The 13282-nt window shown below is 45.1% G+C and overlaps 6 protein-coding genes across 6 annotated transcripts; 5 read left to right on the forward strand and 1 right to left on the reverse strand.

Annotated features, from left to right (window-relative positions):
- Nucleotides 1-283: 283 nt before the first annotated feature.
- Nucleotides 284-2512, forward strand: N7495_005307 (putative alpha-amylase; the record flags this gene model as incomplete). The annotated part of the gene is made up of 8 exons (XM_057207958.1): nt 284-442; nt 492-530; nt 580-695; nt 759-867; nt 923-1151; nt 1205-1367; nt 1414-1560; nt 1612-2512. 8 exons carry the CDS (start codon nt 284-286, stop codon nt 2510-2512), a joined length of 1863 nt encoding a protein of 620 aa, XP_057061732.1.
- Nucleotides 2513-3610: 1098 nt separating this feature from the next.
- Nucleotides 3611-4211, reverse strand: N7495_005308 (uncharacterized protein; the record flags this gene model as incomplete). The annotated part of the gene is made up of 2 exons (XM_057207959.1): nt 3611-3671; nt 4072-4211. 2 exons carry the CDS (start codon nt 4209-4211, stop codon nt 3611-3613), a joined length of 201 nt encoding a protein of 66 aa, XP_057061733.1.
- Nucleotides 4212-6634: 2423 nt separating this feature from the next.
- N7495_005309 (uncharacterized protein) lies at nt 6635-6943 on the forward strand (the record flags this gene model as incomplete). The annotated part of the gene is made up of 1 exon (XM_057207960.1): nt 6635-6943. One exon carries the CDS (start codon nt 6635-6637, stop codon nt 6941-6943), a length of 309 nt encoding a protein of 102 aa, XP_057061734.1.
- Nucleotides 6944-7114: 171 nt separating this feature from the next.
- N7495_005310 (uncharacterized protein) lies at nt 7115-8080 on the forward strand (the record flags this gene model as incomplete). Its single annotated transcript, XM_057207961.1, has 2 exons — nt 7115-7247; nt 7911-8080. 2 exons carry the CDS (start codon nt 7115-7117, stop codon nt 8078-8080), a joined length of 303 nt encoding a protein of 100 aa, XP_057061735.1.
- Nucleotides 8081-8581: 501 nt separating this feature from the next.
- N7495_005311 (uncharacterized protein) lies at nt 8582-8880 on the forward strand (the record flags this gene model as incomplete). The annotated part of the gene is made up of 2 exons (XM_057207962.1): nt 8582-8806; nt 8875-8880. 2 exons carry the CDS (start codon nt 8582-8584, stop codon nt 8878-8880), a joined length of 231 nt encoding a protein of 76 aa, XP_057061736.1.
- Nucleotides 8881-9405: 525 nt separating this feature from the next.
- Nucleotides 9406-10635, forward strand: N7495_005312 (uncharacterized protein; the record flags this gene model as incomplete). Its single annotated transcript, XM_057207963.1, has 1 exon — nt 9406-10635. The coding sequence occupies one exon, from the start codon at nt 9406-9408 to the stop codon at nt 10633-10635; it is 1230 nt and encodes a 409-aa protein (XP_057061737.1).
- Nucleotides 10636-13282: the final 2647 nt, after the last annotated feature.

Genomic DNA, 13282 nt, shown 5'->3' on the forward strand with positions numbered 1-13282 from the left:
ATAATTTGATCAGCTCGAATGCTACTGTCGGAAGCAACGTTCAAGAGGTGATGATTTTTCCAGCAATCAATGGTTATTCCGAGATCCAAATTCTCTTCAGAGCTCGCGAATCGGCCAGATGGATAATGCGGGGTGTGGTGCAGGGTGTGATGCAGGGTACCTAAATTATTGATGAGCTGCATGAAACAAAAGTACGAAGCAGGGGGATAGAATAAAAAACTTAGATTTCGAACCGGCAGAGCGCATCTGCATCTTCAAATTTCACTGCACGCGTAGTGGAACAATGAAGTTGTTCGCATTTCTTGCGGCGCTTGTCGCTACGAGGCCAGCTTTTGCGCTGACACCAACAGAATGGCGAGGTCAATCTATCTACTTTCTTCTTACTGATAGATTTGGCCGTGAAGATAATTCTACGACAGCAGCATGCGATGCTAGTGACAGAGTAAGTGCTTGTCTTTCCACTACTCGATCGAAGTATCTAATTCTTCCAGGTATACTGCGGTGGAAGCTGGCGGGGAATTATCAATCATGTATGTCTGTCAATATTCTTCTTGGAAATTGCTCTAACCTCTGTTTAAGTTGGATTATATACAGGGGATGGGGTTTACCGCCATCTGGATTACCCCTGTCACCGAACAGCTGTCCAGTGACACTACCGAAGGAGAGGCTTATCATGGATATTGGCAGCAAAACATGTAAGGAAACCACAAATTTTGGATTTCAACGATAACAATTTTGGAATGAGCTAACTCTAATAGATACGAAGTAGATGCCCATTATGGCACATCAGCTGATCTTCTAGCGCTGTCGGATGCTCTCCATGAACGAAAGATGTATTTGATGGTAGACGTTGTAGCGAATCATATGGTACCACCACTTTCCCTTCTGTTACTACTTATGGATTTATCTGATCCGAATCTAGGGCTACGGCGGTGCAGGTGACACTGTAGACTACAGTGTTTTCACCCCTTTTGACTCGTCAACATACTTCCATTCCTACTGTGAAATCAGTGACTATTCTAATCAGAGCAATGTTGAAGATTGTTGGCTCGGCGACACCGTTGTTTCACTGCCAGATCTTAACACGGAGCTAACTTCAGTGCAGACCGTTTGGTACGACTGGGTTAAAGATCTTGTCAGCAACTACTCTAGTAAGTAGACAGGCCCTTAAAGCTGTGCTAGCCCGTAATCTTACATTTTATAGTCGACGGACTACGAGTCGACACTGTGAAGCACGTCCAGGAGTCATTCTGGCCTGGTTATAATTCCGCTGCGGGTGTCTACTGTATCGGGGAGGTATTCGATGGGGATCCATCCTACACATGCCCGTACCAGAATTACATTGACGGAGTGCTTAACTACCCAGTGTAAGGATGTATTCAAATTTTTTTGAGCCTCATTAACATCTCATAGTTATTATAATCTACTCTACGCATTCGAGTCATCGAGTGGCAGCATTAGCGACTTGTACAGTATAATTAGTTCGATTGCGTCAACTTGCTCTGACCCAAGCTTGCTTGGAAATTTCATTGAAAATCATGATAACCCAAGATTTGCCCAGTATGTTCTTTTATCCGCTCTTCTAAAATCCTTGACTGATAATGCCTCCAGTTATACAAATGACTACTCCCAGGCCAAGAATGTGATATCATTCGTCTTTTTGTCTGATGGAATTCCAATCATCTATGCAGGTCAGGAACAGCATTACAACGGTGCTGGTGACCCTTACAACCGTGAAGCAACTTGGCTTTCAGAGTATTCCACTACAGCAGAGCTTTATGAGTATATTGCAACCACCAACAAGATTCGCAAGCTGGCAATATCCACCGACTCTTCCTATCTAGCATCTCAGAACACACCTTTCTCTCAAGATGATCATACCATCGCGATGAGTAAGGGATCCAGTGGCTCGCAAGTGATTACCGTGCTTTCAAATGCCGGTGCCAGTGGTAGCTCGTACAGTTTGACTCTCAGTGGAAGCGGATACTCCTCCGGGACCAAGTTGATGGAACTACACACATGTACCTCCGTGACAGTGGATTCAAATGGAGACATCGCAGTGCCAATGGCCTCAGGTCTACCCCGTGTATTGATGCCAGCCTCCTCTGTTTCTGGCAGTGAACTCTGTGGGACTTCTACTTCAGCAACTACCACCTCCTCGGCACCTGGAACCAGTTCTACTGGCACATGTACCTCAGCTACAGAACTTCCAGTTCTGTTCAAAGAATTGGTTTCAACAAGCTACGGTGAGAACATTTATCTCACGGGCTCAACAAGCGAATTGGGTGACTGGAATACTGGATATGCAGTCCCATTATCTGCTGATAACTACACTTCTTCTAGCCCTCTGTGGTTTACTGTTGTGACGCTCCCAGTTGGAACTTCAATTGAGTACAAATTCATCAAGAAGACTTCCTCTACTACCACGTGGGAGAGTGATCCGAACAGGTCGTTTACTGTGCCAACGGGGTGTGCAGGTTCAACAGCAACAGCCACAGCGACTTGGAGATAAGGCATATTCTCAGGTTTCTCAGAAGGATCAACTTTGTTTGATTAGTGTATAATTATCATTCATGGATCGTTTTAGAACACCCATGAAAAATTGCGGAAGGGCTCACGAGTAGTTGCTAGTTCATACCTAGGTATGAAATTTTTGTGATATATATTTCAAGTATCTAACACACCTGGGCAGCTAAGTTGATATCTCAGGTAAAGGTCAAAAGCTACTAGAAAATTGACTGACATTCACCTTACTCCCCCGAGGTGATATCCCTAATAACTGATACTAAGCTAAAATGAAACGCGCTTTATATATGTATCATAGGGAACCCCTGGCTCTTAATTCGACTCCGAAGCCGCACCTAACTATGCCATCTTCCGGGTGTCCTTCGCTTGCTGGACCTGCTGTTGTAACTAATATTGAAGCTTAAGCGCTTTCTCCTTTATGGTTGCTGGGTTCCGTGGAATGAATAGCTTGATATGTGTCGGGATACTCAGGTCGTGAGTATCTACAATAGCTTGCTATTGGACTTTAGCTTACGCCGCAAATGGTCTACGTATGCGTGATCCCATGATAAGCATGAGTGATAGTATCAACAATATGGTTCAAATGGAACTTACCTACTCGCTGCTTAGTGGCGATGTGTTTTAGGAGAAGGTTTACTCCTTTATTCAATAATCGCATCACTCTGAATAGGCCGGCCCACTTTGCTTCGAATTTTCGTCCAAATCCTTGGTCCAACTCTACTCTTCGTAGTAGGACTAAATCGCCAAATTGGACCTTCCTTTCTGATTTCTGAAGTCGAGCGGTTGCTTTCTTGCTTCCGCTACTAGGTGACGATTGATTTCAGCTCTCATATGGTCCCTGGCCGCAATATAGACTTCGTGGGTCGGATCGAGGTTGGTGTCCCCTAATATGTTAAATGACACTGGTTCTAATTCGTCCTTTAGTATATCATGTTGCAGCCTGGCCTCGAATGACCGTGATCCGAAGAAGTGGGGTTGGTATCTAACTATTAGCTCTGATAGACTTAAATTTGTATAAACGGGTCGCCTCGAATTCATCGCCTGGAAGGCAACTTCCACATACTTATCCTAGTCGGTGATGACATCATTGTTCGCTGCCGGCAGCGTCCGAATGATCTTCGATATCCTCTAGATCATCCTCTCCGCTAACCCAATAGACCATGCCATCCTGCGTAGACAATAGGGCAATCGGACGCTAGTTTTGCTAGCCTGCCTATCGCTGGTTCCAACAAACTTATACCATGTTTCGAATCCGACGCCATTCTTCTAATAGAAGCAGCCTAGGGTTCACATAATCACTCGATCGATATCCGGCTTCGCCGCAGGTCCAGAAGATAATGCTGTTCGCCCTATATATATCATAGGCAGGGTCTATATAGCCACGCTGGTACTAAGGGCGGTAGGGAAGAGGCTTATAGGACGGACCAGCTATTCCGTCCCTACTGCTTCTGCTATTGCTTAACCGGCTCAGCCTAAGATCGAGGCTGCGCTCTGAGGTTCAAAACGCGAGCTAGAGCCTTCAATAGTTACTCATCTGATACTGACCCCTTCTGGACAGGACCGTCTACCTCGTCTTCGGTTAATGAGCGTGTCAATCCCTTCACTACTGCGACTGCGTGGGCGATTTCTAGCTTCTTGTCGTTGGCTAGCTCCTTAGTCTGGTCGTAACGGATGAATCCCCTCATCTGCTCGTCCGACAATCCATAGACCCATCGCTCTACTAACAGCGTTCGTAACTCGGGTCCAACTTGATGTTAGAGCTACATGCCCCGCTTGTAGTACTCCGCGATGGACTCCCTCCCCTGCTTCAACTCCGACACTCGATTCAAAACAGTCAGTGGTCGGCCGTTCGGCTTTCTCGTAGGAATCGAGCCTTCAGCTTATCGCTCATTTTCTTGAAGTCCTCTCGGTCACTCTCGCTTAATACATCCGCAAATTGTTTCGCCTAGTCCTCCAGGCCTATTAATAGTATTAAAACTGATGCCTTTACCCAATCTTGTTCAAAGTATTAGCTACCTATAAACTTCACTTTATATATAGTGATATATAGTGTGACATCTTCGTACCTTTCGCCCAAAAATGTGAGCGTTAAGGACATCTTGTCTTCGTCGGGGCCTTTAATCGGCTCTGCTAAGACTCTAGGCTCCGTCACAGCCACTGGTTCTGTCAAGGCCAGGTTCCTTAGGCCTTCTAAAACTTGGTCGAATTGCTCCCCGTTTCTTCTTTAGGGTAATGAAGAGCTAGGTAGAGGTCGGCACGGATACATATCCGTAAGATTTTGGATTATTCGTATCCGTAACCGTAGTCGAGAACTTATATCCGTGATATTATGCCACCGCCTAAATAAATCATACGATACCACGATAGAAACTTATCATCCCAAGTCCCTAATTTGATATCTAAATAGTTATTCATTCATTGATAGAATAAATCTCCTACCACGCCGAGTCTGGCGACTATCAATCTTCCTTATAGAAGCAGCTTCTTTTGAAGGCGACTTTGCAGGGCTTAGTCCTGATATCTCTTCTGCTGTCTTGGTTGGAATGCAAAAGTATAGGAAATGGAACAAGAGCTTGAAGATGGGGTTATCCAAGGAATCATTCAGAGCATTAAGGTCTTTCTTCATAAGAAATATTCCCCCTTGGCTACCTCCATCTCTAGTTTTACTTCTAGAACTATGGATCCTCCTGCTCGACCAGGTATGAGAGCTCGTCTTCTACAAAAAGTACATTCTCAAAAAGTATCTCGGGCTTCTGATATTGATCGCTATTTTGATGAACCTCCTATTCAAGTAGAAGGATTAATAGAAGACCAGGAGGACTCTAAGTGGCTGCTTTCATGGTGGAACGCTCATAATGATCAACACCCCAGGATGGCAGCAGTTGCAAGGGACTACCTTGGTATTCCAGCAGCTGAGGTTTCAGTTGAAAGACTTTTCAGTTCTGTAAGGGATATCCTGGGTGTTCGTCGACAATCTCTGAACAGTAAGACCATGCCAAGGATGAAGGGAATGGAAACTCCTTCGATCGATCGTTCCTTCCTGGAGTCGAACTAGAAATTAGGGTCATATGACCACGCTAATCTGATTAATAACGTAATCGTTCGGTCGAGAGGTTGATACGTCGAATCCGAAGGAACAAGAAAGGAAATCAGAAGTAGAAAACGGAGAAGAATAGGTCTCTAAACCCAGTGAAATGAGGAAATAAGAAAGTACAGGTCATCACTAAAGACAGCTAATAGCTGCTCAACACTCCACACCCATAACTAACCAATAGATTATAAGCACCCTTACCCCGATCAGTCAGATCAGGGGGTCGCGATCACTGCTTCAAGTTTCTGACTAGAGCTGTTAACGATACGATATCGGCATTGGTTTCCCATATCGTCAATCGGCACCGTCAACTTCGAAGTCTGCCGATATCGTATCGGCAATCGACATCGACAGTTTATTAAACTGTCGATACGATATCGGCAAATGATATTATCGTAGGTGATATATCGTCACCGGTAATTGGACAATAAGAGAATAGCTCCTGGTCCTAGATATAGAAGACTCTACTACAAAGAGAATGTAAGCTTAGATACTCGTTAATTAGGGCAATCCGCTTCCGTTTTGTAGTCCTACGTTGCATTTTTGCTGTACTATGTGGCGGGATATTTATATATTCTACGTTGCTTTCCCGTCCTATCAACTAACTCTGCTATTGCAAAGTACATGACTTATCCTTTTCAAGTTCCTTCCATCCCTCGGCGCATACGTATATATATATGTTTACTTCATTGGCTTTTTCCTGCAGACATACTATCATTTTCCCTGTTTTATGGCTATGCCTTCCTTCTTCTGTTATGTTATATGGCAGAATATCCAGAGGTCATGGTCCAACCCCATTTTATGGCTCAACTCTATTTAGACGCGACGCGCACAAGAGGCTGCGACGCGTGCCCCGACCTCTTTTTCGTTGACAGTGACATCCTCTTCCAGAAAATAACTAACTCCACATATGACTCTTCAACCCTCGTTCTACTGAACCCCATATCAACAGTGAGCTGCGATCAGTAAGTCGTATTTATCCGCGTTGCACCAGTGACCCGGTGTGTCCCAAATAAAATGCGTGCCCGGCAGAAACGCCTCAACTACAGAGTTCTGAATGACGAGAGCGATGGAGAGTCTTCGTCCGAGGATCAGACCTACCAATCAAGCGAGCTAAGCCAGTCGCCGAGCAATCTCACATGTACTCTCCCAACCTGTCAAGAAGACGCGGTGATGCTCGCCAATATACCAGATTGCGAGCTCCTACCTTCTGAGTCTGTGTCGCAAGTACTAGTATCCCAAGAAGCCTCAACATATGCTGGTTCTTCAATCACAAGCCACATATCCTCTCGATGCTCTAAACAGCCAGCGCCTGCTATAGAGTAGATCTAGGGGTATTTCGAGACTATAGCTATTGATTATCCATGGGTTATCAAGAGGACCAACAAGAGGCGGCTGGTCGACCGAGGGATTTGCTGTATATATGTAGATAATAAAACGGGAACACGCTGTGACTGGCATACATCAGATTCATAGAGGCAAAATACAACCAGTAACATGAAAACCTACTTGGCAAAGCATGGCGTTTACTGCCCGACCTCTAGTATACAGCCAGCGAAGAAGGGACCAGACATTCGATGTTTTATGGGTGGTAAACAGAGTCTCACTCATCAAGAGGTCTTAGAAAGAAGTGCCATTCGCTAGGTTGTGACTAATATATAAGCCTTCACCATTGTCGAGTCTCTAGAGTTTTAGCAAATATTCCGAGACATTCCTGGGATTGAGCCTCCTTTCACTTCTCGCCACACCTTGCGGGATCGAATCATGCAAGAGTTCGCTATATAGCGAACTAGCCTAAAGAATGAGCTGGCTTTGACTTGCAAAACTATTACCTTATCGCTGGATATCTGGACAAGCCAGAATCATCTTCCTATTTTAGGGATAATTGGTTATTAGCTGACTAACGAATTTGAGTACCGCGAGAGATTACTCGAGTTCGCCGAGCTCTAGGGCATCCATAGTAGCGAAAATCTAGTAATTGCCGTGGAAAATATGCTTATCGAGTTAGGTCTCGAGGACAAACTCATTTCTATTATAGGCGACAACGCTAGTAACAATGAGGCCATGGCCTCGGAATTATATTTCTCTCTTTCCGACCGACCTAGGGTGGAAGACGTAATGCCAGCATCGCTCTATCGAGGTCTTGATAGCTACATCCGCTGCCTAGCTTATGTCCTTAATCTGATCGTGAAAGATATCCTCCATAACTTAGGGTCAGGGACGATGGAATAAGCGCATGTTGCCTATGACTGTTTATAGACTAGTAACTCGATCACCGAACACTCAGCAATAGGGAGATTATGGATCCTCGCTCTTTGGATTAACCGAAGTCCTCAGCGCCGACAGAAATGGAAGGAGATTTGCAAACTCAACAGTCTTCCAGACAAATTCGTTGCGTATGATGTTACGACACGACGGAACTCGACATTTCGTATGGTGGACGATGGTCTGAAGTCAAGGTAACAAGTCAACAAGTTCCTAAACCTTCAGGAGGAACTCCCGCCGTTCACTCTCCAAGATTGGTCACGGCTGGAACAGATTCGCACGGTACTCCACAAGTTCAATAAGCTTACTTTGTTCATCTCGAAACGTAATCCACAAATCAGCCTCGTAGTCCCGATTTACTATAAGCTACACGAATTGCTTAATGACGTGATGGAGGGCAATGGTGACTTCGCAAAACTGGATCGAGATGTCATAGCTGTAGTGAAAGAAGGGATGAAGAAATACGAAAAGTACTATTCCATTATGGATGACTGCGACACCTACTACACTGCCCTCATCTTGGATCCCTGAGTCAAAGGTGAAATAGTCTTACGGGAACTTCAAGATGGCAATGCAGGCACAATGATTCTGGAAACGATCCGCACCAACCTCTATCAGGTATACACGGCTATTAACCCGGAGCATAATGCCGCTGCACCATAGTTGTCTTCACTATAGTATAGTGATGTGGAGTCTAGAATGCTGAAGAAGTTGCAGGCGCGAGATCCGCCGCTCTCAGATATTGATAAGTACTTCGAAACCCCTCCGATCAGCGTCGCAGATACCACCGGCCAAAACTGGCTCTACAATTGGTGGAAGATGCACAAGGGCGAGTATCTGCAGATGGCAGCAGCAGCCAGGGACTATCTAGCGATTCCTGCTTCTGAAGTTGCTGTTGAGAGAGTCTTTAGTATAGCGAGGGATGTGTTAGGCATCCGGAGATATTCTTTGAAAGGGGATACCTTAAGAATGCTGATGTTGATTCGCGATAGGTATAAGTGGTAGCGGTCAAGGGATTTGTTTAAATTATGCCATTGCAATATTCCGGTTCTGCATCCATAAAGCGTCAAATAAAACTGCTGTTCGATGAAAGCCCGTTCGCTCTCTAGATATCTTTACAGGAAAAATGTGCCGATGCCGATACGATATGACGATATCGTGAGTGGTGATATCGTCAAATTTGAAGCCCGCCGATATCGTACCGGCAATCGGCATCGACAACTTCAAAAGCAGCCGATATCGTATCGTCTGTCGATATCGTCAACAGCCCTATTTCTGACTACTGGTGGATGATGAATGGATTAAACTAGATAGAATATGCGTTATATCTATGCTATGGCTGCTAAACTATCCCGGGCCTTTAACATATGCCGCCCTCGCCTCTTCATTGGCTAGCTAGGGGAAAGGTGGAGTAAGTATACTAGTCCTAATTAGACTATTTAGACTTGATTTATCTAGGTCCATCAACACCTCAATGTCTTCTTTCATTCTTCATATCCCTAACTCTGTTGAAATCTTTCGAAATGTCAAAATTACCAAGGCTAGCTAGTCCTCCCCTCTTAAACCCGTCTCTTGTGCTAGGACCATCGCAAAGCCAGCAACCAGCCCTGGTCCAGTCTTCACACCCTTCACAGATTCCCCTTCCACAACTCCAAGCCCAGCTTAACCAGGTGTGCAACGACCGGGGTAAAGACTACCATCAAATCCATGCGATCATCTTTGGCTGGACCAAGGATAATACTGGCGCTAGCCTCGACATGGATCGTTTGGAGCTAGCTATGAAAATCGCCATGAATGTCAAAGCAAACAAATTCCAAATCCCAGCGGATAAATCCTGGCCGACGGAACAGCTGTTCAATGCACTAGGAGTAGTATTCAGGGAATCCATCAAAACTCCCCACTTGAGGCACCTTCTTGTTCTGGCGTATATTGGCCATGGCTATAGCGACGCGGCTAAAGGGCTCACCTTCGAATCCTCCAAAAAGAAGTACATCCTATGGTCGTGGATTAAGTCGACACTAGAAAATTCAACGCCAAACCTAGACATATGTGTTGTCTTAGATTGTTGTTATTCTGGCATGGCTCGGCGTGAGCAAATGCAACAGACGATTTCTGTACTGGCCGCTTGTGGCGAGAAAGAGACTGCCCGCGCTCGCTGCTCTAGTCCAAACAGGATACCAAAGCGGACCTTCACCCAGCGATTATCTCAAGAGATTATACGCGGTCAGCGATTCAACAAGGGCAAGTTGGCTCTCACTACTCTCTATAGCCAGCTGAAAGAAGCCACTTTGAAGACGGAACCGCAACCCCGGCTAATTTGTCTGGGTGGAACTCACCCAATTGTACTACCCTTAGTCGAAATGAATACGGCCGGCATGGTAATTCCATCAAGCCCCCTTACTGCTACCGCTGGGCAAAAAACGAATGTAATCGCCAAGCTGATTATCGACGGAAACGATCGGGAGACGGCAGAGGGGTTCAAGGACATGTTCGCAAGTTTGCCCCGGAAATACCAAGTTGAGGTGGTAAATGCTTATCAGAATACGCACTCAATTTTACTCTTTATCACCATGTCGTGGGAGGCCTGGGGCTTACTTTCAATGATCCTGGATTTGAAGCCTGTGGCAGAAGTTATTGGACCGCCACTTTTGCGGCCTATTTTGATGCCGTATCCGGTACTTCGTGAGCTTCCAGTGGAACCAGTAGGGGAAAATATGCCCCCAAAACAGGAGAAGGGTTCAAAGCGGACCTGAGAAATACAACTCTCTTTTAATAAGGATTTCTCTCCTGGTATAGCCTCTCAATTTTGCCTTTTTTTTTTTTTTTTTTTTTTTTTAAACAGACTCATCTCCTTCGTTCTTCCTTTATTTCTTATTTGAGATTCCCCTATCTGTTATTCTCCTTTTATTTCTTATCAGGGACTTCCCTATCTGTTATTCTATCTCTCCTCTTTGCTTGAATTAGGGTGCGAGGGTTCTCCTGACCCCGGCTCTTTGATGTATTAGCCTACAGGCCCATAGCGAAATTTCTATTCTTCCCGTTGAATAAAAACCCTGGATTAAAACTCCACATCGTTATCCATAGTACCTGTTCCGGTAGATCGGATAGATCCAAAAAGTGACTACAGCTGTTGAGGACGACTAACTGCTACTCAATGCTTTCCACCCACAACTGACCAATGGACTAAAGCACCCCTACCTGATCATTCGGACCAGGGAGTCGCGGTCAATGCTTTCAGCCTCCTGATACTGATGGATGGTGAATGGTTGGGAAATCAAATGGATATATGTTCTAACTATATTGTGGCTAATGAACTATCCCACTTAAGGGGGGAGCTAAAAAAAAAAGGTCGTCGGGTAGTGGTAAATAGCCATCTTATGTGGTACTATGCAAGATTTGACTTACATCTAGTTAAGTTCATGACTATACATTATGTTTTTATCCCAGCTTCCTATCACTTAAGAGTACACCTTATTGCCTAGATACCACTTTCACCCTTTCCCTTTCACTTCCCTAGGTTGCTTTTACCTTTCAACTATTTACGATGCAAAACTCGGCGATTAAATTAGCACTACAGACCTGTCTAAAGAGATCTTAGAGATGGTGTCTCTCGAGGTTATCGCAACGATAACCAAGCTCGTATTAGTGGACAAGAAAGAAGACTCCTGCCACTACTTGCTAATGCTCTGGACAGGTGCAGTATACGAAGCAGCGCCTGGGGACCTTGTATTCATCAACAATTGCATCATCGAAGAAAATCTAGTTATTCAACTCTCCTATCCAAGCTGGTCGCGCAGAAGCCCCCTGAACGGCGACTGGTCAGTGATCAGAAATCTTCCCTACAACCTTCGCAGTTGAAGTCTCCGCATTCCGTGTGCGAAAGATTCCTGAGAAGCCCCCGTTTACTGTCGGTGTGTTACTTGTCTTCTTCATAGGTAATGAGTTTGGGTTTCCTTAGGTAGGTCAAAGGAATGCCTGGCGGTAATCATATGAAACTGCTCCAGGAGACCGACATTTCTAAAAAGTCGTATGCTAGTAAATAGGCCATGCAACAGGCTGCCAGTGTGCTCAACAACGCCATTGATAGCACTGTCCTGAATATCTTTTGCTAGGCTAGCTGCTGGATCGAAAGTCTCCCTTGGATGCATGCACATGCTGTTGTCTACTACAGACACGAACCATTCCAGGCAACACTTACCCCAGCAATGGAGAAATACGACGGTTCCTCTTAAGATCCCGTACAACGCTCTAGTGTGATGGTGTCATTATCCATTTGTACTAATAGAGAATTTACGTCGACAACCTCAGGTGTTTTGGTGGTGAACCAGAGCGACAAAAAGTTCACAACCGTGATCCTATACGGATTCAACGAAGGACTCACCTTTCAACAAACCCCTAAGAAGAGTGGCTGGGGATATCGTAGCGACGTTCCCTGAAAACGACGTCGCAATTGTCAAGCTGTGATTGGGCCTTAGCTACGCTAATACAGCTTGTGAACCCCCAACGCCCCAGACAAGCACCGGAAACAACACCGCAGGTGTACGACTGTCTGTTGTGTCGATGGACAGTCCATTTTCTGAACGGTGCGAGGGCCAAGTACTAGTCGCGGACCAGGAAGCTGCGGATCCCCTATTTGGGAACGAAAGACGAGTGATCCGCTTTTTCCGTTTCCACGCAAAAAACATGAATTCTTTGCGACCTGACTTTAGATACTGACCTCGTGCCAAACCTGCAATTAAAGAAATATAGCTACAATTATTAGAGGTATGTCCAGTACCGTAGTTTCACCCAATATTCTGTGTTCTCTAATCGGAGTTACACGACGATACCTATGTATGACAAGATCGACAAATGTCAAGAAATACCGAGACACTGGAATGACGTGCCAAGGCTTTCATGACGATATTTACTAGTACGTACTAGTACTAGTACAAGTGATGTACAGTGGCATTGATGATCCTTGCTGTGAATCCTTGCACAGCGGACTAGTTTTTTAGATGAATCTACCTATAGGACACGCTTGTCGGATCAAAATAAGGGCCCGAGTATCCGATAGGAATATTTCAATATTCACGGATTACAACGCTTTGTTCCCCTGCCCCTCAAATCCCGAATACCCAAACTCCGTACAAACTCCGTATACTCGTTACCAAGTCTAAAGCCCTGGAGTTGACAGGTGGAGATGCGAAATTTTCGGGCCTAAATTAAATAGGCTAATTAATCGCCGGTTCTACTCCAACCAACCGGATAACGTGCAGAAATCCCAGCTTTTCGGATCAGTATTGGATATACTAAGTAAAATAACCTAAAGTGTACTCCTTTACTCTGTTGTATGGTGTTCTATAGGGCTTTTAGATTTGAAGGAGGGGATACGCTAGTTACCGGTTACCGGGTCCCTGA

The sequence above is a fragment of the Penicillium taxi genome (assembly GCF_028828555.1).
Source record: "Penicillium taxi strain IBT 34144 chromosome Unknown utg000004l_segment0_segment0, whole genome shotgun sequence".
NCBI classification, from domain to species: Eukaryota; Fungi; Ascomycota; class Eurotiomycetes; order Eurotiales; family Aspergillaceae; genus Penicillium; species Penicillium taxi.